General features: G+C 37.7%; 1 protein-coding gene across 1 annotated transcript in view; it reads right to left on the reverse strand.

The window, feature by feature from the left end:
* The window catches only part of AR (androgen receptor), a 163,571-nt gene that overhangs the window by 73,159 nt on the left and 63,625 nt on the right, over positions 1–26,787 (reverse strand). The window contains exon 2 of the mRNA XM_012643906.1: positions 867–1,018. Coding sequence (XP_012499360.1) covers positions 867–1,018 — 152 coding nt within the window. The remainder of the gene's footprint in view (positions 1–866; positions 1,019–26,787) is intronic.

The raw sequence follows: 26,787 nt of genomic DNA on the forward strand, positions 1-26,787 counted from the left end.
CAGAGTAGAGTATCTCTGTCTAAGGGGTACTCACAATGTCCCTTTGAGAAGGAAGCCTTCAGTACAGGGTGGGGAGTGAAGTGGATGAATAGGAGGCTTAAGCCCAGGGTGGTTAGGAAGGAAGGAGAGACTAACATGTATAAGACATCTGGAAATAGGAGTTCCTGCTGTAGAGTGTAGGCTGAGCATCTCCGGGGGCTGAGCAGACATGAGTTGTTCTAATCTAAATAAGAGTAAGGAACCAGGGCTTGGAACCATTTAGCCAGATATAAGATGCTACTTAGCTTAAGGTTCTGGACCAATGGGCAGGCCCTGAGGACAGGTCTTTGGAGAGGAAAATAAAAGTGTTTCTTCACTCTGAGTTCTTACCTGCCTGGGAACTATTAATGCAAAGACAGGGCCAAGGAGGCAGCGGCAGAAGGGAGCAGGTGCAGAGACTGATGGTCTAAGGAACAGTCTCATTCACCACACAGAAGAGGCTGGGGACTCAGTTGGGGTTTCTCCACTTCTAACCTCTCTAATAAGGACAATTTTTCCCCTCACTAGGCAGCAGAGTGGAAAACAAGCAGGAAGAAAATTAAATCTTTTCAAAACATTAATTTTCTTTCATTTCTAGGACCCACTGAGCCCCAAGCACCAGCTGGGACCACCTTCACTGCCTACATTGCCTATACAACAAAGGCTGCTGAAGCCAGGGGGCCAGCAAGTCTGAAAATGTGCTTCTTTAGGCTCACAGGTTCTTTAACAGGGCCCTGCCAATGACGTTGTCTCTGAGATGATAAAATCTTGGGCCCTGGAAGGTTGGTGTTTCTCTCTGGAAGATAAAAGAGAAAGGGAAATAGAAGGGAGTGTGTAAGACACTTTACCTTCGGCAGCTCTTTTGAAGAAGACCTTGCAGCTTCCACAAGTGAGAGCTCCATAGTGACAGCCAGAAGCCTCATCCCCACAGATCAGGCAGGTCTTCTGGGGCGGAAAGTAATAGTCGATGGGCAAAACATGGTCCCTGGCAGTCTCCAAACTGGAAAGACAAAAAAAAGCAATGCAACACATGTCAGTGGGTGGCAGAAATATTAGAAATAATATATGGGATAAAAGGCCCTTGGAGCAAATACACAAGTGAAGGATTGTGATTAGTGCTGTTATACCAGTCTTCATTGGTCTTTTGTCCCCATTCCCTCCCTTTCCTTAGGAGTCTCTCTAGATCACATGGACATCCCCTCGCCACCATTCTACAACATAAACTAGCAGAATCCCAATGTTTGAGGCTTTTGTTGAGAAATGATACATGGTGATGCTGGACATCTTTTAGGCTATCGTCAACAAACATGGCCGTTAAAAGACTCATTTGTTCCTTGGGCAAGGACGGAGCTTCAGAAGTCACCTTGTCTGTTTGTCTCCAAAAAGATGTATGTCTGAGTTCTTCCAGATGGATGTGAAGGGGAAGGGCCAGAAAGCCAATCCTAAAACCTTCATGGAAGGGTAATTGTAAGTTTCTCATTAATCAATTAGGTAGTTGATTCAAGTTTGAACAAATGGAATATGGTTCTTATGACCCAAAGGTAAACTTTTGACTTTCCTATGTCCTATGCCTAAGCGTTAAACAAAACTTAAGTGATGTCCTGGGTTAATCTGCTTCGGATAGATGACAATCACCTATACTCTCATCCACAGGAATGCAACTGCTATATTTTATTCTTGCTTACTAAAGAGAAAAGGAAAATAAGCCATAATGGGAGCCTGTTTGTAGTGTTGGGTGATTTCAATACCTCACAACAACTCTGTGAGACAAGCTTATCTTCTAATTATTATATCCATTGTACAGATGAAAAAAGTAAGACTCAGAGAGGAGAAGTGCAGGACAATTGGACATCTAAGCCCAGGACTATCTGACTCCAAAGACTCTAAGTACAACAGAGTTTCCACTATCCCATTGTCTTCTTGCTACTCATACTTACTTTCTACCAATGGCCCTTTGGTTATCATGCTCAGCCCAGTCATGAGAATCCAAGAAAGCCACCCCAAGTGAGCAGCCCTGGCAGGGCAAGAGCAAAGAAAGCTTTCACTCAGGCTACACTTTACACTTCATCTTCAAGGCACAAATATCAGCCTTTATTCAAGTCCCAAGTACAACAGAAAGCACTTGAAAAGTTCTGCTGATATGCAAAACAGTGGCTGGCTGTGGTGGCCTATCTTTTCTCTCCATAAGCTTTCCATCTCCTACCCTAACTGGAAAGCCAGTAGGAGTCTGTCCACCGAATCTAGGCTAGCAGGGTTATAAGCTCCACAGGAAAGGAGCTGGCTTCCAATATACAATTCAGCTAAATGCTAAGAATGGCATTCTTTTGGTTAAAATTGTCATTTCCTTGGGTGAAAGCAGTGACCCCATCCTCAGTCCTGAAACAAGGAGAAGAAGCAAAAATTCTTCACAAGGATCTTCCTCCTCTCCCTACTTTTTTGACTTCTGTAACTAGCACAAACAGCTCCAATAAAATCAGAAGGACATGTACTTAGGTATTCTATGTGCCAGGCCATTTCATATACATCACCTCATTTAATTTTCCTAATAACCCTGCAAAGTAGCTATGTATCATCCCTATATTGCAGAAGGGGAAACTGATGCTCAGAACAATTGAGTAAACTTGTCCAAGATCACACATCTAGTAACTGGAAATTCCAGGATTCCATCCTAGGTAAGTCTGACTTCAAAGTGTGAATCTCAATCACTGGCAAACCATGTTATGAAAATGAAGGTTTAGATAAGGTAGGTTGGTTCAACTCAACTCTTAGCACCTAACCCTGTGGACCAGGCATAGGAATAGGTGCCGGGGATATAGTGATGATTGAGATACTGTCCTTGCCCCTAAGCAACTACCACCTAGCAGAGAAGAAAAATAGAAAGTAAACAACTGTAAAATAACATAGTAAATGATATCATAAGCAGAGTGCAGACTGCTACAGATGAGGGAGCACCTCAAAGAAAGGATTATTTTTTGAAAGACACAAAGGTATGTATGGGTAAATCAGATGATGATAAATGATAATTATTATGATATGGTTATGAAATAAATATCAGATAAACAAAATGGAAACAAGCAGAAAGTAAATAAGAGGTCCTTTTTGTAAAGGGCTTTTAAAAAATAGAAATGAGGAGTTGCTGTTCAATGGGTATAAAGTTTCAGTTAAGAAACATGAACAAGTTCCAGAGATCTGCTGTGCAGCATTGTGCCTATAGTTAACAATATAGTGTTGTGCACTTACAGTTTTGCTGTGGGGGTAGATATCATGTTAAGTGCTCTTAATAGTAAAACATTTTCTTAAAGAAATAGACATTTTAATCCATACGAAAATTTAACATACAATTAAAACTGTTTAATTAGTCAAATTTACAATCAATGAATGACTGAAAAAACTCATCGACATTTTGTTTATTATATACAAGTTTACTAAAGTGCATCTTGCACAAAAATAGCTATAATGGAGGAAGAGGAGGAAGAGAAATATTTAAGGGGATTTCAGAATCTGGACTTTTACTAATCACAACCCACTTTGACTAGAGGCCTGAGATAATAACTCTTGGCCTCACCAGACCAGTCTCTCCTTCCCCTCCGCCTCTCTCTGGCAAAATACTCTGGATAGCACTCTCACTGATTTGGATCTAGTGTGGACAAAGGGCACACTGCAGTTCTGACTCATGGACTGACCTTTGGGTATTGGAAATGAAAATTCTAACTGCAGTTTCTCTCCCAGGTTTATATGCTAGAGAAATTTATTCACATGTGTACCAGGAGGCATATACAGGAATGGTGATAGAAGTTTTGTTTATAAAATCAGAAATGATAAACATCCACTGATAGGAGAAAGAATGAATAAATTATGGCATACTCATCTAATAAAATACAATTCAGCAACAACAAGGAATGGAACAAAGCTACACATAGGTGAATGTGACATGCTAATGTTGTGTAGAAGACATAATTCATAATAGCATACATACAATATGATTCCATCACATAAAGTTCAAAAAGAAGCAAAAGCAAACTGCATGTTATTTGGGAATGTATATATGAAAACCCATCAAAATATGAGGGAATGATAAACCCCAAATATAGGACAGTGGTTACCTCTGAGGTGAGTCTAGGGGTGATGATATGAGGAAAAAGGATTTATTTATGCATTTATTTAAAAATATTTATTAAGCTCCTATTACATATCAGGCACCACTCTAGGTCCTGGGGATACAATGGTGAACAAAACGGACAAAAATCCATGCCCTCACAGAGCTTGCATTCTAGTAGGGCTGATGCAATGGTATTGCTAATGTCAGTAATCAGGGCTCATGAGTGTTCATTTTATTGTTATGCTGTGTAATTTATATGTTATGCGCACTCTTTTATATGACTATAACAGCACATAATAAAAGAAAACCCTGAGAAGTTTCAAATATCCACTAAATAACATCCCGATTGCAAATACAGTAGAGTTTTGCTTTGAGAACAAATGCAGAATTTACATGTGACGTTGTGTTTCTTCCCACCTACCCTGGTTTACATGCTCACTTATCTCGAGGCAGGGCATTTGGTTTTATGAATCCGAAGCAAAAGCACTGCCATATATAATGGAAGGTTTCTGAACCAGAACACCCTTGCTATTTTTCAGTAGTTTCACAATTAATTAAATAAAAATGGATTACTAGAAGCTGTTGGCCTGCAAATGCCAGTTCAACTATGGGGAAGTTGGGCTTAGGAACCCTCAGCATCCAGCTGAGATCTTCAACCTCTCTCTCCCTCGCCAACTCTCTCTCTTTTTCTCTCCCTTCCTCTCCCTGCTCCAGCCTCCTCTAGCCCAACTTTCTCTAGGAAGGAGGACTTGGGAATACTTTGAAGACTCTGACTCATTTAAGCAAGTCCCCCAATGACTGTAGAACCAGGGTGAAATGCAAAAGCCACAGACCAGTCTTCCTTGTTTGGGAGGGGAGTGTCAACTCAACAGGGCTTTGGAGCCAGCCAGACCTGGAATGCAATCCTGCCTTCACCACTGAATTTTGAGGAAAGTCATTAAGGCTCTCTGAGCTCCAATTTGCCTCATCTGGAGAGTTGGGAATACTTTCTACTCTAGAGGGTTTCTGTGAGAATTACATTAAATAACGCATGTAAAGCCCTTCCCTCTTTGCCTGCCCCATGGCAGGTGCATTGTAAGTTTTGGTTGCCTTAACTTTTTGTCTTATCATAAAAAAAAGAAAATGTCTAATATCCTAAAAATAAAAAAGAGCATCCTTCTTGGATATACAGAGCTTTTAGAGAAAGGTATATACATGAAGAGAGATAGAGTGAGAGTGAAAGAGAGAGAGAGTGCACCTAGATGTATAAAAGCATATCTTTCTTTCTTATACATCCTTGTCATACCTACCTCCTTTTCAAACTATGATGGGTTTAGGAAATCACAAAACATCTCCATAGAGTATAATACTTTTCCTGATGTATTAATAACTTAAAATATTTTTTCTTACTCATATGTGGAATATAATGACATCCCTACAAACTTTTTAAGATAAAATCAAAGAGTCCAAAATTATTCTCTCCTCATAGATCCCTTGTGCCTACTTCTTTGTGGTTACAAGGACTATTTTGGTGGAAAAGTTGGGGAGGTAAAGGCACATGACAGGTGGCTTCTTTCCCCGCTGCCAACGTGAGATTTGAAATTTGATGGCTGTCCATTCATTAGGACATTAATGTTTTCTTTTAAAAGCATTACTCAAGTTTAGTTCATAGCTCTAAACAATTCTCTTCAATGATTCCTTTGGTTGAAGTGGAAAGACATATAGGTAGAAGATCTGGTTTTCATGCCCATCTCTTGCCACCTGATAACAGAATGACCTTGAACAAGTCATTTACCTTCTATTTCTTCACATGCAAAATGAATAAAGAAATATAGACCTCATAAGACTGCTATGAGGATTCAATAAGGTCATGGAGGTAAAGCAGCCCATACCGTTGCTGGCACGGTACTTAATAAATGACCATTATTATAATAATCTCGTGAGATAACTGTAGAGAGGAGAGATAGAGATGAACTAGGTTCTGGAAGCTACCTCTGAGGTGGTATAATTACCTCTATTTTGCAGACATGCAAACTGAGACTTAGAGAAAGCAAATGACTGGTCTAAGTTCATACAGCAAAGAAGTGGCAAAACCATAATTCTTATCTGGGACTATCCCCCCCTCAATCCATATTCTGCCACTATTCTAAACTGCCAAGGTCATATAATATTTATGTTATAACCTGGTTTTAATTTAATTTGGTTGTTTTAAATAGTTTCATTGAGATATAATTCACATAGCATAAAATTCATCCATTTTATTATATTCACATCTATTACCAACAGATTAATTTTAGAACAATTTCATCATCCCCCAAAGCAACTCCATATCCATTAGCAGCCACTCCCCATTACCCCCTCCTCCCAGACCCTGGTAACACTACTCTCCTTTCTGTCTCTAAAAATATTTCTTTTATAAATATTTAATGTAAAGAAAATCATACAATATATGGTCTTTTGTGACTTGCTTATTTCATTTAGCATGCTTTCAAAGTTCATCCACGTTGTAGCATGTATCAGTACTTCATTTCCTATTATTGCCAGATAATATTCCATTGCATGGATATACCACATTTTGTTTTTCCATTCACCAGTTGGACATTTTGTTTTTTTCCATTCTTTGGCTATTATAAATAATGCTGCAGTGAGCATATGTATACAGGTTTTTATGTGGACATGTTTTCATTTCTCTTGAGTATATATCTTGAAATGGAATTGCTAGGTCAAATAGGAACATTTGAAGAAACTTCCAGGCTGTTTTCCAAAACGGGTGCATCATTTTATATTTTATCGGCTATGTATTATATAAGGGTTCCAATTTCTCTACATCCGAGCCAACACTTGTTACTTTTTCTTTTTTACTATAGCCATCCTAATCAGTGTGAAGTGGTATCTCAATTTGGTCTTAAGCTGCATTTCCCTAATGACTAATGGTGTTGATCATTTTTTCATTTGTATATCTTATATGGAGAAATGCCTAGTCACATACTTTATCCATTTTAAAACAGAGTTTTTTGAAATTATTGAGTTTTAAGTGTTCTTTATATATTCTGGATTCAATATCCTTATCAGATACATGATTTGCAAATATTTTTTCTCATTCTATGGACTGGATTTTCACTTTATTTTTTAATTTTTATTAATTTTGGAGACAGGGTCTCTGTTGCCCAGGCTGGAGTACAGGAGCACAATCATGGCTCCCTATAGCCTTGAATTCCTGAGCTCAAGTGGTCCTCCTGCCTCAACCTCTTGAGTAGCAAGGACTACACGTGCACACCCCCATGCCCAGCTAATTTATTTATTTATTGTTTGTAGATACAGGGTCTTGCTATGTTGCCCAGAGTGGTCTCCCACTCCTGGCCTCAAGCAATCCTCCCATCTCAGTCTCCCAAAGTGTTGGAATTATAGGCGTGAGCTACAATGCCCAGTGAATTTCGTTTTCTTGATGGTATCATTTACAGAACAAGTATTTTCAAATTTGGTGAAGTCCGATTTATCAGTTTTTCTTTGGTTGCTTATACTTTTGGTGTTATAGTCAAGAAATCATTGCCAATGCAGGGTCATGGAGATTTACTCCTATATATTTCCTTCTGAGATTCATCATCTTAGCTCTAGCATTTAGGTCTATGATACATTTTGGTGTCATTTTTGTGTAGGTTTGAAGTGGTCCAACTTCATTTAATTGCATGTGGATATCCAGTCATTCCATTGTTGAAAAGATTATTTTTCCCCCATTGAATGGTTTTGGCAATATTGTTGAAAATCAACTCACCATAAATGCAAAGGTTTTTTTTGTATCCTCAATTATATTCTATTCATCTATAACTTGCTTATTTCACTTAGCATGTTTATGCCAATACCACACACTCTAAAAAGGTATGGAATCAGGAAGTGTGAGTCCTCCAACTTTGTTCTTCTTTCTCAACATTATTTTGACTATTCTAGGTTCCTTGTATGTAAATAACAATTTTAGGGTCAGCTTTTTATTTTCTGCTACAAAGTTAGCTAGGATTTTGATAGGGATTTCCTTCAATCTTTAAGGAGTACTGCTGTCTTAATGTTAAGTCTTCTGGTACATAAGCATGGGATATTTTTCTATTTATTTAGATCATAAATTCCTTTCCACAATGTTTTGTAGTTTTCAGTCTTGCACTTATTTTATTAAATTTGTTTATAAGTATTCTGGTACTTTGATGATATTGTGAATGAACTGATTTCTTAATTTCATTTTCAGATTGTTCATTGCCAGTGTGTAGAAATATAATTGATTTTTGCACATCAATCTTGTATTCTGCAACCTTGCTGAACCTGTTATTAGTTCTAATAATTTACTGTGTATTTCTTAGTATTTTCTATATATAAGATCATCTGTGAATATAAATAATTTTACTTCTTTTCCAAACTGGATGCCTTTTACTTCTTTTTCTTGCCTAATTGCCTTGTCTTGAACCTCCAGTACAATAGTGAATAGAAATGGTGAGAGAACATTCTTATCTTGTTCCTGATCTTATAGGGAAGAACTTCAGTCTTGCACTATTAAGTATAATGTTAGCTGTAAGTTTTTCATAGATGTCCACTATTAGGTTAAAAATGTTCCCTCTTCTTCCTAATTTTTCTGAGTGTTTTAGTCATGAAAAAGTGTTGGGTTTTTGCCAAACGTTTTTTTCTGTATCTATTGAGATCATCATGGCACTGTTGTCCTTTATTATCTTAATATGGTATTTTATATTAGCTGATTTTCAGATGTTAAACCAACCTTGTATTCCTGAGATAAATCCCACTTGGTCACTGTTTATAATCCTTTTTATTAATATTTGTTGCTGGATTTGGTTTGCTAGTATTTTGTTGGTTTTTTTTATTTATCTATTAATACATTCAAAAGGGATATTGGTCTTTAGTTTTCTTATTGTGTCGTATCTTTGGTTTTGTTAACAGGGTAACATCGACCTCTCAGAATTAGCTGGCAAGTGTTCCTGCCTCTTCTAATTTTTGAAAGAATTTGTGAAGGATTTGTATAAACCTCTTTAAATGTTTGATAGAGTTCACCCATGAAGACATCTGGACCTGGGCTTTTCTTTGTGAGTAATTTCTTAAAGAATTACTAATCTACTCTCTTCACTTGTTATAGGCCTATTCAGATTTTTTCTTTCTTCATGAGTCAGTTTAAAAAGTTTATGTCTCTCTGGGTATTTGTCCATGTCATATAGGTTTATCTAATATTTTGACATGCAGTTCTTCATAGTATTTCCTTTTGAACCTTTTAAAACATTTTCTAAGGTAAGCAGTGATGTCCCCACTTTCATTGTTTATTTTGGTCATTTGAATCTTCTCTCTCTCTCTTTTTTTTTAGTCAATCTGACTAAAGGTTTGTCAATTTTGCTGATCTTTTTAAAGAACCAATTTTTTATTTCATTGATTCTAATGTTTTTCTACTCTATATTTCATTTATTTCCTCACTAATTTTTTATAAAACGTTCTTCCTGCTTTCTTTGTTTTTAGTTTGCTCTTCCTTTTCTAGTTTCCTAAGGTGGAAGGTTAGGTTATCAACTTGAAATCTTTTGTGTTTGTAAATGCAGGCATTTATAGCTATAAATTTCCTTTTAAGCTATAAATTTACCTTTAGCTTAACTGTATCCAATAAATTTTGGTAAGACGCATTTTCGTTTTCATTCATCTCAAAGTATTTCCTCATTTCCCTTTCGCTTTTTTTCTTTGACCCACCGTTTATTTAGAAGTATGTTGTTTAATTCCACAAGTTTGTGAATTTCCAAAATCTCCTTCTGTTACTAATTTTTCATTATTTCCATTGTGATCAGAGGACTTACAGCAGTTTTTCTTGAATAAATGCTCCTCAGACTGTTGCAAGCCTTTGTTTCCTTTACAGAATTCTGGAAAAGTTAATTTATATAATTTTTGCTAGTGTTTTTATTGCTTTTATGAAAGGACACATTTATGGAGGTCCTCACTCCACCATTCTTTAAGTCTTACCTTCCAAGTCAGGTTATATTTAATGTGATACAAAAATCATCCCCCCATATATATACACTAATTCCCATGATAAAGGAAGAGAGAAATGAGATTACTCATACTCTTCATTCATTCATTCATCCATTAGTTCCTTCATTCAATAATTCATACATTATAAAGGGACAGTTCTGCTAAATTATGGGTATAAAGATGAGAAAGACACAGCCCCTTTTTTATCAAGGAGCTTCATGGCCTGTTTGGGGCTAAAACAAGCACACAAATGGTTAATGCAAAGTGTAGCAAGAGAAATGCTGTAAAAAGGGCCAAGATGGTGATCACCATATGAAGAGAAAACTTGTTTTGTCTGCAGGTACTAGAGGGTAATGCCCACCATGTACTCAGTCCTATTACTGATCACGCTAGACGTTTTACATATTCATCAAATATTTACTCTGAAATCTATTTAAGAGACCAAATGGGGTGTCCATGGCTCCAATGCATACTTAGGTCTCAAACTTGACATATAGATGCAGCTTTGTATAATACACAGATATGAATAGAACAATTACTTATCACTATGCATTAGGCAGTTATAGCCCTACTAGTAATTTCCATTTTCTGTAGCTTACGTCACTGACAAACATGCCAAGACAGGTGGAGGGGTGTGGTAGCAAGAATGTTTTTATCAGTGTATCCCACCAACATTATGAATCTGTCTTTTTCTCTTGGAATCACTCTCAGAAATGGGGCTGAACAGACAAATCTTTATTGCTGTCATGTCCTTGCATTTCCCAGGCCACATTTGCTGTCTTCTGTGAGCCAAAATTTTTCCAATGGCCTCCTAGCCATCATAGCCAATTGGCCATGGAAGAACTAGCCAGATTGCTTTCTGCAGTGTCATCAAATCTTAGGGCTGACAGCTGTTTCCACATTCTCTGTTTCCAGAATACATTGCCAAGGAAACAGGAAAAGAAAAAAAATAACTTGATTTTAATTATCTGTTAAATCTTACTGAACCAATATTTTTCCGAACATTCTCCATTTGAACTTCCGATACTAGAGAGACTATTTACTGAGGGCTTACTATGTCCTAAGCATTGGCAAAGGTGCTTAATGCCCACAACTATTACTGCAAGGTACATAGTGTTTCTTCATTTTACAAATGAAGAGCCAGAGGTACAGAGGCATTGAGTGATTTCTTCAAGATCACACTACTAGTAAGTGGCAGAGCTAGGATTTGAATACATGCCTGGCTAACTCCAAAGCCCATACTTTATCCACCACGCTATATAGCATTGTCTCTTTTGACTGTCAAAGGTGGGTGACCCTTAGAGGTCATCTAGTCCAGTGTTTCTCACTTGTGGCTATGCAAATAACTCATGAGGGAGCTTTCTTAAAATGCCAATGGCCCTCCTGGCATTCCCTATTCTAGTTGAAATGGGGTGTGGACTGGGCATCCATTTTTTTCAAAGCTCCCCAAATGATTTTACTGTACTGTTATGGCTGAACCCCACTGAACTAGCCCAGCTCCTTCATCATTGTTCATGAGAAAATTTCAAGCCCAGAGGGAAGGAGAATTGAGCAGGAGAAACAGTTATTCAGAAGAAAGTCTGAGACACAGAACCCAGGTGTTATGATTCCCATGCCATGGTTCTGTTGTAGAACAGTATTTCTAGTCACATTTTGCATATTTGATTCTCCTAGGGCTTAGACTGTGAAATGGACAACCTGTGAAAAATCTATATAACAACTATCATCAAACAGTCATTCAGCCCTACTCTAGAATCCTTTTAAAAGATGTAAAAGCATTAAACAGTATAGCAGACACCAAAATGGATCTCATCCATTATGAAATTATCCTCTCATTGGAAACAGATCATTAAATATTTATTGAGTGCCCTACTATGTGCCAGACGATGTAAGAAGCAATTCTAACACATTAGGGGCCCCAAATACAAATATCCTTGTCTCCTATCCTAAGTCTGGTCTGAGGAGACTCACTGTCATTCAGAGTAAGGGTTACAGATTCCCATTTCTCAGTTGAGGCAAAAGAGAATCAGAGTTAAAGACACTTTATAGTAAGTTACAGTGTCACAAGAGGAAAAGCAAATGCTTTGGGGCAGAGAGACTTGAGTTCAAATATTACTGATCACTAGTCATGTTAAAAGAAGGAGAGTAACATTCTATCCTCAAAACAGTGTTGTGACAAATGTATAAGACAAAACAAGGGAAACGGCCTGGCACACTCAAAATAAATGGCAATTTCTCTCCATTTTCTCCATCTCACCCCCGCTTCACCTTGGGACTAGAGTCTAGGGCATCTGACTCCCAGTCCAGTGAGCCCTGCAATCATCATGCTGCCTCCGCTGTCAGACACTACTGGTTAAGACAGAAAAGCAGCAGCTACCATTCACCCTTACCCAAAACTTACAGCAACAGTAGGAAAAAAATCACCCTATCTTTAAAGTCCTTTTGTGACTTTATCTGAGGCAGGGAAAACAGATGATGTAGCTTAAGAAATGTGAAAAATGTTCAGCTAAGTGTCTGAGGGCTTCAGAAACCCAAAGAAGGAAGATAGCACCATATCAGCAGACACAACTTGGGTATCAATGAAATGCTGATGAGATTCCGAGCTCAATCCACAACCAGAAAGCCAAGGTTAGACATTTCATGCTGGCCCAAAGAACCCACAGAAGCTAGAAAAATAGCCCCATTGAGATAATTAGCAAGAACTGAGATTATCCTGATCTCTTAAACAGATGTACAGTGAGGCCTGGCCCAAGGCAAAACAAGGCCAGGTATTAACCTTGATACTTGGGAAAAGTGCCCCGCTCCCAACATAAGAGACTGATTTTGATTGTGGGGAAAGCGGTCATTGGCAGAAACTAAGTACACCATCTCACTCCAGTACACATCACAACATAGAGCCCAATAATAACAGCTGATGTTTACTGGTCACCTATAAACATAGCTACTATAGCTATATAGCTACATAGCTACTGTAGCTACTATAATACACTCTACATATGTTAATCTCATTTAATCTTTACAACAAATGCATGAGATATACATCATTATCCTCATTTTACAGGAGAACTGAGGTCCTTAAGTGTTCTGCATAAGCTCCATAGATACTAAATGATGGCTTCAAGATTTTAACTCAAGTCTCTCTGGTCTGAGGAGACTCACTGTCATTCAGAGTAAGGGTTACAGATCCCCATTTCTCAGTTGATCCCCATTTCTCTGACTCCAGGATCAACTATTAGACTATATAGTTTCTCATATTGAATGGCAATCCCCAATGGCTCAACCCAGAAAACTGCGAGTCATTCTGGACTTAATGTTATACACTTCCTTAATGTACCCCACCTACCACTGCCATCCAATCAGTCAATCAGTGACTAATATCTGTTAATTTTACTGCGTAAGTAGTTCCTCTACACACACACACACACACACACACACACACACACACACAGCCTTGCCTTCAAAATAACTGAAACTGTCTTATTCAAGTCTTTCTGCTTCCTACTGGATCCTCTCCAGTCCATAAATTACACAGGACCTCACAGGAATCCTATCTAAAACATCTGCTTCTGTATCTATCTCCTCTCCCTAACAGCTTTCAATAACCACCTATTGCTTATAGCAGTGGTCTTAACTCACTGATGAGTTAGCATCCCCTGAAGAGTGAATTAGCATTATGGGGTACTGAGACCACCCCGACTTAGTCTGGGCTCTCCTGAATCTGAAAGTACAAATAAGACCTGAGGATCTGTAATTTTATTGAATAACCAAGTGAAAACCACCTGGCTTACAGGATACAAAGTCAAAGCACTAGCAGGGTGTGCAAAGCTTATTTCTAGCTCCTTATCTCATCACCTCCACAACCTTTTCCATATAACCTTCCAGTGGTACCACCCTGTTGCTGTTCTCCAATCTCACCCTGCTATTTCATTCCTCTGCATCTTTGCTTACCCTGCTGCTCCCTCCAATTTGAACGGCCTCACCTTGCCCCCAACCATCTATCTGCTTTGCAACATCATCTCATAATTCAGGTCTCAGCCTAAAAGGCCACCACCTATTCCATGAATCCCTTCCTGACTCAGTATCCCTAGATAAAATATGATTGTGCCTCCACTTTCAAAGCACCTATATTTTATGTCACAACTAATTCATGTATGTGTCTGGTTGCCATCCACCATGTGGCCTTCATTGATGAATTTCTGGTGTGTAGCCCTGACACTTCCTGGGCACCTTTCCCTCAACTCTTATTCCTCTGTCTTTCCTCCTCCCCTCACTCTTAAGCAACAGACCAGAGTTTGAAAACAGCCGTGTTACCTCTCAAAGAGCATCTTAATTTGAAGGCCAAGATGGACCATGAACAACTTTTGAGTCCTAAATTAAGACACTACTAAACTATATTAGACAAATGAAAATCTCACTTTCTTTTCTCAAAAAATGCCAAAGATTTCACAATACCCATTTGATCACAGTATCTTTCATATTTCAGTCATGAAGTTCTTCCTCATATCCAACCCAAATCCCTTAGATTACTTTTGTCCTCTGTCCTTGGTAGAAATGGAGAATAGCCATTTGCCATTACTCCTACCTTACCTTACACTCTATATTGCAGATAAACACAGAGATGAACAAAATGTAATCTAGGATAAAACCTGAGAAGGAAAATGTGTCATACATGAACTAGGTAAAAGTGACGTGCTAAGAAGCTGGTGGAACTGTCATTGTTAGATAAACACAGATAAATTGTTCAACTTGATAAACAAGTTCTTTCCATTCTGCAAAGTGATCACGTGGTCTCTGGCACAGTACTTCCCAAGTTGAGTTCCTCTTTGCCATTACGATGACGAGACAAGTTGCAGCCAGAGGGAGGCTGCTTTCACTTATCCCTGGTCAGTGCCTACTCTCCTCCACTGTTCTGCTCTTTGATCTGCCTTAGTATACTAGACCGGAAGTTGGGAGCCTGAGATTTCATTATAAATTTTGACACTAACTCACTGTGTGGCCTTGGACCAATCACTTTTTTTCCCTGACCCTCAGTTTTTTCATCTTATGAAACTCATATTCGTAGAGCACTTCAAGTACACAAGTCACATTCACATGCACTTATCTTGTGGCATCTACACAATGACTTTGTGAGGCAAACAGATGAGTCAAGGGAAGCTCAGGGAGGTTAAGAAACTTGTCTGAAATGGAGGAGCTAGAAAGTAGTAGGGCTGTAATTTGAACTCTTTATAATACACCAAACTGTCTTCTGATATCTATAAAATAAGGAGGTTAGATTAGAGGATCTTTCATTTAAGAGTTTTAACAACAACAAACAATATGTAAAACATTTCACAAATTAAAAATGCATTCAAATTCATTATCATCCATTCATTAAAATCATATTCAGTACCTACTATAAGCCAGACACCATAGGCTGGGGATACAGTATTAAACAAGTTGGACAAAGTCCCTGACTAGCTTAAGGGAGCCTCCATTGGGGTGCGGGGGCAGTGCATGAAACACTCATACGAAAAGTTAAATAAAATAATTTCAGATACTTTTAAGTACATCAGGATAAGGGGGGGATACTGAGTGATTGAGCAGTATCTTACTTAATCTTCCTAACATCCCTGCCAAGTAGAGATTTTCATTAACTCCATTTCCAGACAGAGAAAAAGAAGGCAGAGAAGCTAAGTCACTTAGCCAGCCAGTGAACAACAGAGCTTGGCCCAGATACCACAACTTCTGACTATATGTTTCATGCTTATTCCACTCTGCTGCCTCGCTCCTGGCACTAGTTTTCTAGGAATCCATGATTTAGTTTTCAAATGACTGATTCTTGAGTACTTGGTTCAATTAGGCCCTATTTCTGTGAGGAAGATGAGACTTAGGCTAGATACTTTGTGATCATGAGATCAGGAACACCAGGCACTTAGCCTTCAGACCAGGATGGTTGCTGGTTCACTTGTCTTTATCAGTTCCTTAGGAGTAGCCAGGACTTGTTTTGTTCACCGTTCTATCTCCAGTGCCTGGCACATGGCTTGTCCCCTAATTGGTGTTTGTTAAATATTTATTGAATCTATGGATGAATGAATGGATGAATGAACCAATGAGAGAACAAATTAACACAGCTTGAAGAAAACTGGGCTGGTGTGTTTCTGGCAAAGGGAACTAAACTACACTCACATTCCCTCTGGAAGCTTCAACTGCTTTCTCCTGGGAACAAGCAGGTATGGCAAAAAGAGACAGGTGGGAGCTGGCAGCCTAGGAGGAGAACGGAACATTATCATACAAGAAGCATAACCAGGTCAGCTGAAAATAAACTACCCCCCCAATAAATAATTAGGAGAGGACTATAATATGATTTTCTCCCTTTTTTTCTCTCTTAGCCCTGGAAAGCTATACTTTATTCGCCATACTTCTTAGGCAATGAGGAAATACTGAGACGTGGTGATTCTTGCCTTCTGCACATTTTGGAAGCTAAAAAGGACAATATTCTGTCTAATAAGGACTAGAGTGGTCTACAGATCTTTCTTGGGGCTAACAAATGCTGGGTTGCCTGGGGCTCTCTGTTCCACTTTCTTTAAATGTCCTAGTCACAATTTGCCAACATGTGTGCTATACACATATAAAAATAGAGTAGTCTCTGAACACCTACAACTGACTTGGATGAAGAGAGGAAAAATACCCAGGGAAAGGAAGGAAGCTCAAATTTGCCTAATACTCGTCACATACCACCACTGTAGTTCCTACAGTCATACTTATTGAGCAACTACAGTTTCCCATCTATGAAATGGGCATATTCACAATATCTACCTACCAGTTTGTTGTGTGGATTAAGTGAGCTAAATCCATGTCAGGTGTTGAGCACAGTGCCTGGCATGTAATATACATGCAATGAGTAACAACATAAGTTGCCACCACCACCACTACCACCATCATTATCACCATCTATGTGCAGAGTTTTATTTTGGGAGCTCTCATATCAATTGTCACACTGTATCCTCCTCATAATATTGCATGGTAGAGGTTATCATCTCCATTTGATACATAAGGAAATCAAAGCACTGCAAAGTATATTAACCTTCCTAAGGTTCTGCCACAAAGAAGAAACACAGCAAGAATTAGAAATTATTAATAGATCCATTGGACTAGTCCTTCATTGTATCACACAAGGCCAAAATAAAACCTGGCAACTAACAGCTAGTCATAAATACTAGGAAATCCTGATTGACTTACACTAATTACATCTGTACACCAATGCTGGAAGCAAATGTAATTATATTTTGAAACTCCATTTTTATTCCTTGATGAGCAAGGGGTGGTGGCTAAAGCTGGAAAAAAAATTAAAGATATTGTTTGGGACTTGGAAGGGGAAAAAAACCAAACTTTTACAAAATGTAAATCAAAATTGAGAGTGACAAGATACGCTAAAGCTAATTTATGCTAATAGAAGAAGCACATTTTCTACAATAAGTCCCTCTGACCATTAAACTGGTATCTATCACATAGATAAAACTGCTATATTCTGTATCTGCTACAGCTCATTGTTTTTACTAAAGTCTTCAGATCCGTTCAAAAAGTGGCAACACAGAAAGAGCAGGCTACAGACTTGAGTTTATCATAGGTAACACAGTATTAAAATGTGATTTGAAAGACATTCACAAATGAGAATAATACAGAGTGATGTAAGAATATGGAGGAGGGGAACAGTGTCTTTTATTGAGATATAATTTACATAACATGAAGTTCATCCATTTCAAGTGTATAATTCTCCAATTATTACTACTGAACTATTTCTCTGTTTCACGTACTTTAGAGCTTTGTTGTTACATATATGTATATTTATAATTCTTATGTATTCTTGATGGATTGACCCTTTATTATTATAGACAGCATATACTTGTATCTTATTTATCCACGCTAACAATCTATGTCTTTTGATTTGATTGCTTAATCCATTCCCATTTAATGTTATTATTGGCATAGTTAGATTTATCTTTTCCATTTTGTTTTTTGTTTTTCAGATTTCTTGTTACTACTTTGTTCCTCTGTTGCTTATTCACTATCTCCTTTTTTGATTTTTTTTTTTATTTCAGCAAATTATGGGTGTACATATGTTTAGGTTACGTGTGTTGCCCTTGGTTCCCCCCCCCCCCACCGAAGTCCGTGTTTCAAATATGTCCATCCTTCGGGTAGTGCGCATTGCACTCCTTGTGTATACAAATACCCGTCCCCTCCTCCCTCCTCCCCCCTCCTCCCGCCGCCCTTCCCGTGGTACAGATGATTAGGTTAGGTGTGTTGCCCTTGGTTTCCCCCCCACCGAAGTCCGTGTTTCAAATATGTCCATCCTTCGGGTAGTGCGCATTGCCCTCCTTGTGAGATTGGCCTCTATCAAAAAAACACAAAACAACAAATGTTGGCGAGGATGTGGAGAGACAGGAACTCTTCTACACTGCTGGTGGGACTGCAAATTAGTGCAACCTCTGTGGAAAAGAATTTGGAGATACCTCAGAGAGCTAAAAATAGAAATACCATTCGATCCAGCAATAGCACTATTAGGCATCTACCCAAAAGAGCACAAAACATTCTACGATAAGGACATCTGCACCCGAATGTTTATGGCAGCACAATTCACTATTGCAAGAATGTGGAAACAACCCAAGTGCCCGTCAATCCTTTTTTGATTTTTATAATAATTTAACTTTTAAAATATTACATTTCATTATAAAAAAGGATAAAAACAGAAAAGTAAAAACATTCAAAGTGCTCACATTTAACGTTTTTATGCTAATTCTTCCAATCTTTTCTCTCTCTTCTTCTTTCTAAGTGGATATTTTATACTGAACAATTTAAACTACATTTCAAACCTTTAAAAATATTTTTGTATAATATTCTTGGTGGTTACTCTGGAGCTTCTAACATATGTCTAAATTATCAGATTCCATTGTCAGCAAACAGGGATAGTTTGCTCCTCTTTTCTGACTTGGATGCTCTTTATGTCTTTCTCTTCCCTGATTGCTCTGGCTAGGATTTCTAGTACTATGCTGAATAGAAGTGACAGTGGGCACCCTTGTCTTGTTCTGCTCACAATATGATCTTGTATCCAGAAAACTCTAAAGACTCCACCAAAAGACTCCCAGAATCAATCAATAAATTCAGCAAAGTCTCAGGTTACAAAATCAATGTACAAGAATCAGTAGCATTGCTATCCACCAATAACAGTCAAGCTGAGAGTCAAATCAAGGACTAAATACTATTTACAATAGCTACAAAGAAAATAAAATACCTAGAAATACACTTAACTAAGGAGGTGAAAGATCTTTACAAGGACAACTACAAAACACCAATGAAAGAAATCATGGATGAAACAAACAAATGGGAAAACATCCTATGCTCATAGATTGGTAGAAGCAACATTGTTAAAATGTCCATATTGTCCAAAGTGATTTACAGATTCAACACAATCCTCATCAAAATACCAACATCATATTTCACACATCTAGAAAAAAATAATTCTGAGCTACATTTGGAACCAAAAAAGAGCCCAAATAGCCAAAGCAATCTTAAGCAAAAAGAACAAATCTGGAGGCATCACATTATCTGACTTCAAATTATACTGCAAGGCTATAGTAAACCAAACAGCATGGTACTGGTATAAAAGTAGAGACACAGATCAATAGCACAGAATAGAGAATCCAGAAATAAAACCATATAGTAATGACCAATTGATCTTTGACAAAGCAGACAACAGCATACACCGAGGAAAGGAAGCTGTATTCAATAAATGGTGCTGGGAAAATTGGATAGCCACATGAAGAAGAATGAAACAGGACCCCTATCTCTTGCTGTATACAAAAAGTAATTCAAGATGGATAAAAGACTTAAATGTAAGGCATGAAACCATAACAATTCTAGAAGAAAACATAGCAAAAACTTTTATAGACATCAGCCTAGGCAAGAATTTATGACTGAGATGCCAAAGACAAATACAGCAAAAACAAAAATAAATAAATGGGACTTAATTATATTAGAAACTTCTGCACAGCAAAGAAAATAATCAACAGAGTAAATAGACAACCAACAGAATGGGAGAAAATATTTGCAAACTATATACCTAACAAAGGGCTAATATCCAGAATCTACAAATAACTCTAACAAATCATCAAGAAAAAAACAAACAACCCCATCAAAAAGTGGGCAAAAGACATGAACAGAAGTTTTTCAAAAGAAGTTAAACAAATGGCCAAAAAACATATGAAAAAATGCTCAACATCACTAATCATCAGGGAAATGCAAATTAAAATCACAATGAGATGCCACCGTACCCCTGTCAAAATGGCCATTATTAAAGAGTGAAAAAAACAATAGAGGCTGGCATGGATGCAGAGAGAAATGAATGCTTAAATGCTGTTGGTGGGTCTGCAAATTAGGACAACCCCTATGGAAAACAGTATGGAGATTCCTCAAAGAAATAAATGTAGACTCACCATTTGATCCAGCAATCTCAAGGAAAAGATGTCATTTTATCAGACACCTGCACTAGAATGTTTATCATATCATAATTCACAATCACAAATATGTGGAATCAACCTAAGTGCCTGTCAATTCATGAGTAAAGAAAATGTGACACACACACACACACACACACACACACACACACACACACAACATGGAGTACTACTCAGCCATAAAAAGAATCAAATAATGTTGTTTGAAGCAACCTGAATGGAACTGCAGACCATTATCCTAAGTGAGGTATCTCAGGGGTAGAAAAACAAACACCATGTGTTCACACTAACAAGTGGGAGCTAAATGATGGGTACACACAGGCAAAAAGAGACGAAAAGGACATTGGAAACCAAGAAGGCAGGAGTGTGAAAGGGGGCTGAGGGATAAAAACTTACCTACTGAGTACAATGAACACTATTCTGGTGACAGGCACACTAAATGCACACTGACTTAAGCATTATACAATGCATCCATGTAACAAAAACATTTGTACCCCTTTAATATTTTGAAATTAAAGCTAAAATAAATTATCAGAATCTATCTAAGATTTATACTAACTTAATTCCAGTATGTTATAGAAACTTTACTCCTCTATAGAACCTTGCTCTCTCCTTGTAAAATAACTGTTATACGTAATTTATGTGCATATGTTACAAATAAAATAGCACATGTTTATAACTACTGTTTTTTAAAATCTTATATCTTTTAAAGAAGCCAAGAGGAGAGCAAAAATAGTTTATATAAGTTTTTAATCTTCATATTTATCAGTTTTTATTTTTTCATTTATTTTTATGGATTCCATTTACTATGTGATACCACTTCCTTACTCGAATTTAGCTTAATTCCCACTGCCCTTCTTTGCATTTTATTGTCAAATATATTACATTTTTATATAGTACAGGCCCAACAATACAGTTTTACAGATAGTGCTTTATGAAATTGATTTTTAATAACTTTAAGAGAAAAAAGAAATATATAATTATAACTTTTTATCTTTATTTACACAATTCCCTTTACTGGAACTGTTTTTTTCATGCAGATCGAAGTTACTATGTAGTATCACTTCCTTTCAGTGTTTCTTACAAGGCACATCAGCTAACAAAAAATTCTTCCAGCTTCCGTTTGCCTGAGAATGTCTTTATTTCACCTTTACTTTTAAGAGATAATTTTGCTGAATACAGATTCATGGTTGACAGCTTTATTCTTTCAGCACTGAGAATATGTCATCTTATTGCCTTCTGCTCTCTGTTATTTCTGATGAGAAGTTAGCTGTTAATCTTGTGTTCACTTCCTATTTTTATCTTGCTGATTTCAAATTTTTCATTTTATATTTGTCTTAAACATTGACTATGATATGTCTGAGTATTAATCTCTTTGCAATTTTAGTTTTTTATCTTCTTTGATGTATAGATTAATGTTTTTCATCAAAAGATTTTAATCACTATTTCTTCAAATATTCTTTCTGCTCCTTTCTTTCTCTTCTTTTCTTCTTCTAATGGTGTACCAATAAGGTGTCCCATATTTCACTGAGGCTCTTCAGTTTTCTTCATATTTTTGCTTTCTGTCCTTCAAAATGCATAATGTTCATTGATCTATGTTCTGATTTGCTGATTATTTCTTCTGCCAACTCAAATATAATCTTGAGCCTTTCTAGTGAATTTTTCATATTTATTTTCAGCTCCAGATTTTTCATTTTTTTTAACTTTTTTAACTTCTCTTTATTGACATTCTATTCGATGAGAAATTTTCTTATACTTTCCTTTAGTATTTTAGACACAGTTCTTTTTTTTTGAATATTTTAAAAATAGCTCATTGAAAGTATTTGTCTAGAAAGTTCAACATCCGTGTTTCCTCATGGACAGTTTTTGCTGACTTTTTAAAATATGTATAATCCTGTGGATGGACCATACGTTCCTCTTTATTTGCATGTTTCATAATTTGGTTGAAAATTTTAGAATATTTTAGATACTATATTGTAACAACCCTGGATATTGACCTGCCCTTTTCTGGGACTTGTTTTTTCTGGGTCATCTGTTTAGTGACTTGGATGAACCAATTCTATGAAGTCTGTTTCCCTGACATTGTGAAACCTCTGATGTCTCTGCTCAGAGGTTTCCTTGTTTTTATCTTTTAGACTGGCTTCCCATTGGTCAACTCTGGATTTACATCAACCACTTTTTGATCAAAGGTTGCTCTTAAGCCTCTTTCGTCAGTCAGATTTTTGCCCTTTACCACTGGATGTGCATGTGGCTTGGAGACTACTTTCACAGTTTAGAGAGTTTAGAATTTTGCCACACATTCAGCCAAGGAAAAGTGGTTCAGAAATTCTCTCTCTAGTTGATTTTTTGAGGGCACAGCTTTGGGCACAGTCTTCCCTCCCTCCAGAGACAAGTGTGATTTTATTAATTAAACCTGGCTTTGTAGGAAATACCCCTGGGTCAGAGTAGTATATCATTCAGGCCATATTTGGTCGGAGACTGTGCTTAAGCCTGTTCAGCCTTAAGCCTTCTGCATTTTACTAATGGATCCACGTGTGGCTTGAGGAACACTTTAGAGCCTGCCCCACATCAGATTGCTCCTGAGTTAGTACAGCCAAGTACCCGTGCATAGCTTTCCACACACCCAGCAATGAGTGTGATCCCATGAGGGCTCTTCTTAGCTGCCTCTTTCCCTGGTTCTCTGGCAACCTTCTGGTTGGCCTGCTGTTTTGTTTGTTGCTACTAGCATCACGAAGCTACTAACCACTCTTGATTGCTTACCGCCAAGATCTCCATTATTTTCGACAATGCCCTTAGGTGTGAATTTCTCCATGCCATGTTCTAAAATAAAGTCAGTCACCTCGGGAAGAGCTGTGGAACTCTCCATCCTAACTACCTGCCCCCTCTTCCCCACTGGGCAGAACCTCTGTGACACTGCAGTAGAGCTGCGGACAGTGACCTGTTTCTCCCTGGGTGACTCCCCTCCTCTGTTCTACAAGTGGACCCTGGGAACAATGGTAGCCCCCAGGCATTTTCGTTTGCCTTTCCCAGTATGAAAGCGTCAAACTCTCTGTGAGCTGGTGCAGTTATAATCAAGGTCCCAGTATTCTTGGCTTACCACCCCTAAGGCAAAGCCTTCATGCATAGAAAGCAGTGAAGAAAGGGATCTCCCACCCTCTTGGCTGCACCTGCCTAGTACGAATGGTTCTGTAACACAGGGCTAGGGGACATAGGAGTTGCTAATGGTCTGCCCCTCTGGGGGCAAAGCTGTAGCCCTAGGGTAGGAGCTGGGAGGAGAAAAATCCTTCATTTTCTTGGTTGCAACTGCCTGAAGAATAGCTTCCATCACACAGAGCTAAGGATGGGGATGAGAGCAGGTCGTGATCCAAATTATATAGACTCTTGCTGGTTTTAGTGGTATTTAACAGATTTTCTTGAATAAATGTTTCTCTCTTTGCTGTATGCTCTCAGGACGCTTTTTGAAGATTTTAAATGGCTGTTTTGGTCATTTTTTACCAGTTAAATGGCTGTTTTGCTGGGTAGAGGGTCCACCAAGGTCCTTGATCTGCCATTCCAGAAGCCCTACCTATAGGAACACCTTCGCCTTTGAGTGGAAAGATTGGAAAAGGTCTCATGGAAGTTATAGAAATAATGTTTACTTAAATTGGTTTTCTCAGGCAGGCAGATGGGCAAGAAGAAAGTTGCCCTACACAGGGAAACAGCATGTGCAAAGGGAAGTGTAAATAAGACTGGCAGATTGCCTAAGTGCTAGAGGTCAAGCGGCTGCAGTAAGTAAGTGAGGCTAAGGAACATGGACCTCATCCTACAGGCAACGAGGAACCATGAGAGGGCCCTAGAGTGGGAAATGATCTGGGCAGTTCTGCATTCAAGACAGGTCACACCGCCTAAGGTCCCAACAATTTACAAGGTATTAGATTTAATCCCAGACTTTTCCAAAGCAGGGAAAGGAAAGTGAGAGTGCAGTTACAGCCAAACCAATGCTTTTTAGTTCTCGTATCTATCAAACCAAATATTTACTTAATATCTGTTAAGATAAATCCACATTTTACATTCATAACTAAAATAGTTAAGAAAGTAAACAAACAAAAAAACGGATGTGCTCCTTTGGTTAGAATATAGCACATTTGTTCAACCAAATTCCCAAAACACATAGGTGATTTGTGTTTAAACAGTACACATGCTGATGCATCCCTAAGTGAAAATTAATCTGAAAAATAAATCTTTGTTTTAAAATGTGTTGTGTACATTCTTTAAAATGAATCCTATCTGTGAGTTGCTTAAATAGTGTTTTCGTTAAAGTAAGAAAGCTCTTTTTGTGAAACAATCTGGTTAAACTGAATGACCACGGGAATAAGCATTAGGAGCCAGGACTTCCAGTCCACACTTTTACCATTGGCTTCCTGCAGAACCTCTGGGACTAAATTTCTTTTCCTCTGCAAACAAAAATCAAAAAGATATGAGGAAAGGAAGGTTGAATTAGGAAATCTCTAAGGTCCTTTCTAGCTCTAACGTCCCTAATTCATGAGTCTTTTTGGAAAAAAAACTTCCAGTATGTGATTTAAGTGAAACCCCACCTAGAAAGACCTTTAAAGTATGGCCTCCAAACTCTGAAGCCATAAAGAAAAAGAGTGACGAAATTAACTCTATAATTTAAGACTGCTGGATAAGAAAACATATAAACAAAGTCAAAAGATAAATTGGGAAAAGTATTTGTAACACATATGACAAGGAGCCTAGTTCCTTTATATACAAAGAGCTCCATAAATAAATAAGAAACAGATGAAAGGCCAAACAACAACAACAAATGGGCAAAGGCTAAGAACTGGCAGTTCACATGGAAAGAAATATAAATGCTTACAAATAAATATGTGAAAATATACTCATTCTCGCACAAAATTAAAGAGCGACGACTTTTTTTTTTTATTTGAGCATATTATGGGGGTACAGATGTTTAGGTTACGTATGTTGCCCTTGCCCCCCCCAAGTCTGAGTTTCAAGTGTGTCCATCCCTCGGATGGTGCGCATTGCACTCTTTGTGTATGCATATACCCGTCCCCTCCTCCCTCCTCCCCACTCCCCCATCCCCCCTGCCCGACATCCAATAGATGTTATTCTTATATGAGCACTTATGTGTTGATCAGTTAATACCAATTTGATGGTGAGTACACTTGGTGATTGTTTTTCCATTCTTGGGATACTTCACTTAGTAGAATGGGTTCCAGCTCTATCCAGGAGAATACAAGAGGTGCTACTTAAAATGATGAAAAACTATTGTTTTTATTCATGAGATTTACAAAGATTAAAGAGGCTAGTAATATCCAATATTGGCAGGCTTTTTTTTTTTTTTGTAGGGAAAGGGGTAATATCTACCAGTACTTAAAATGTGTGCACTCCTTTTATACAACTATTAAACATCTAAGAATTTATCTTACAGCTATGTGTGTAAAAGTATGCTAATGAAGGTATATAATTATATTAACTAAAATTATATAATACTTACTGTAGTACTTAATGTATAAATACCTAAGTTCTTAATATGCATCATTAACTCATTAAACCCTCATACCAGCCCTATGGGATACAGACCATTATTACCTCCATTTTTCACATGAGGACACTGAGGCAAAGGGAAATTAAGCAGCTTGCCCAAGGTCATACAGCAAGGAAGTGGTGGCACCAGTACTCAAACCAAAATAGTCTGGCTCCAGAGCCATTCCTCTTAAGCACCATATATTCTGCCTCTTGAGGATGTTAATTGTAGCATTATTTTTAATATCAAAAAAATTAGGAAAAAACTAAATATCCATTAGTAGGGTAAATGACAAAATAAACTGCAGCACATCCACACAATTGAAAATTGTGCAACCTTCAAGAAAATTAATATAGATCTACATATACTGATATAGAAAGGATTAATATGTAAAGTCTATTAATTAAGTGAAGAAATCAAGTTGTAGAACAGTAATTGTAGTGTGATAGCATTTGTGAAAAAGAATATGCATATATTTAACTATATAAGAATGTTTCTATGTGCACAGAAAATCTCTGGAATCAGACACAAGAAACTGGTCACTCTGGTTACCTGTGAAGAGTGAAACTGGGGATGTAAAGAATGGTTGAAGTCATGAGTAGGACTTTTAAATTTTCATACCCTTCCGTTCAGTTTGATCATTTTACCATGAGCATTAGCTTTTTATTAAAAAA

Source organism: Propithecus coquereli, unplaced genomic scaffold (genome assembly GCF_000956105.1).
Source record: "Propithecus coquereli isolate 6110/MARCELLA unplaced genomic scaffold, Pcoq_1.0 Scaffold101, whole genome shotgun sequence".
Classification (NCBI taxonomy): domain Eukaryota; kingdom Metazoa; phylum Chordata; class Mammalia; order Primates; family Indriidae; genus Propithecus; species Propithecus coquereli.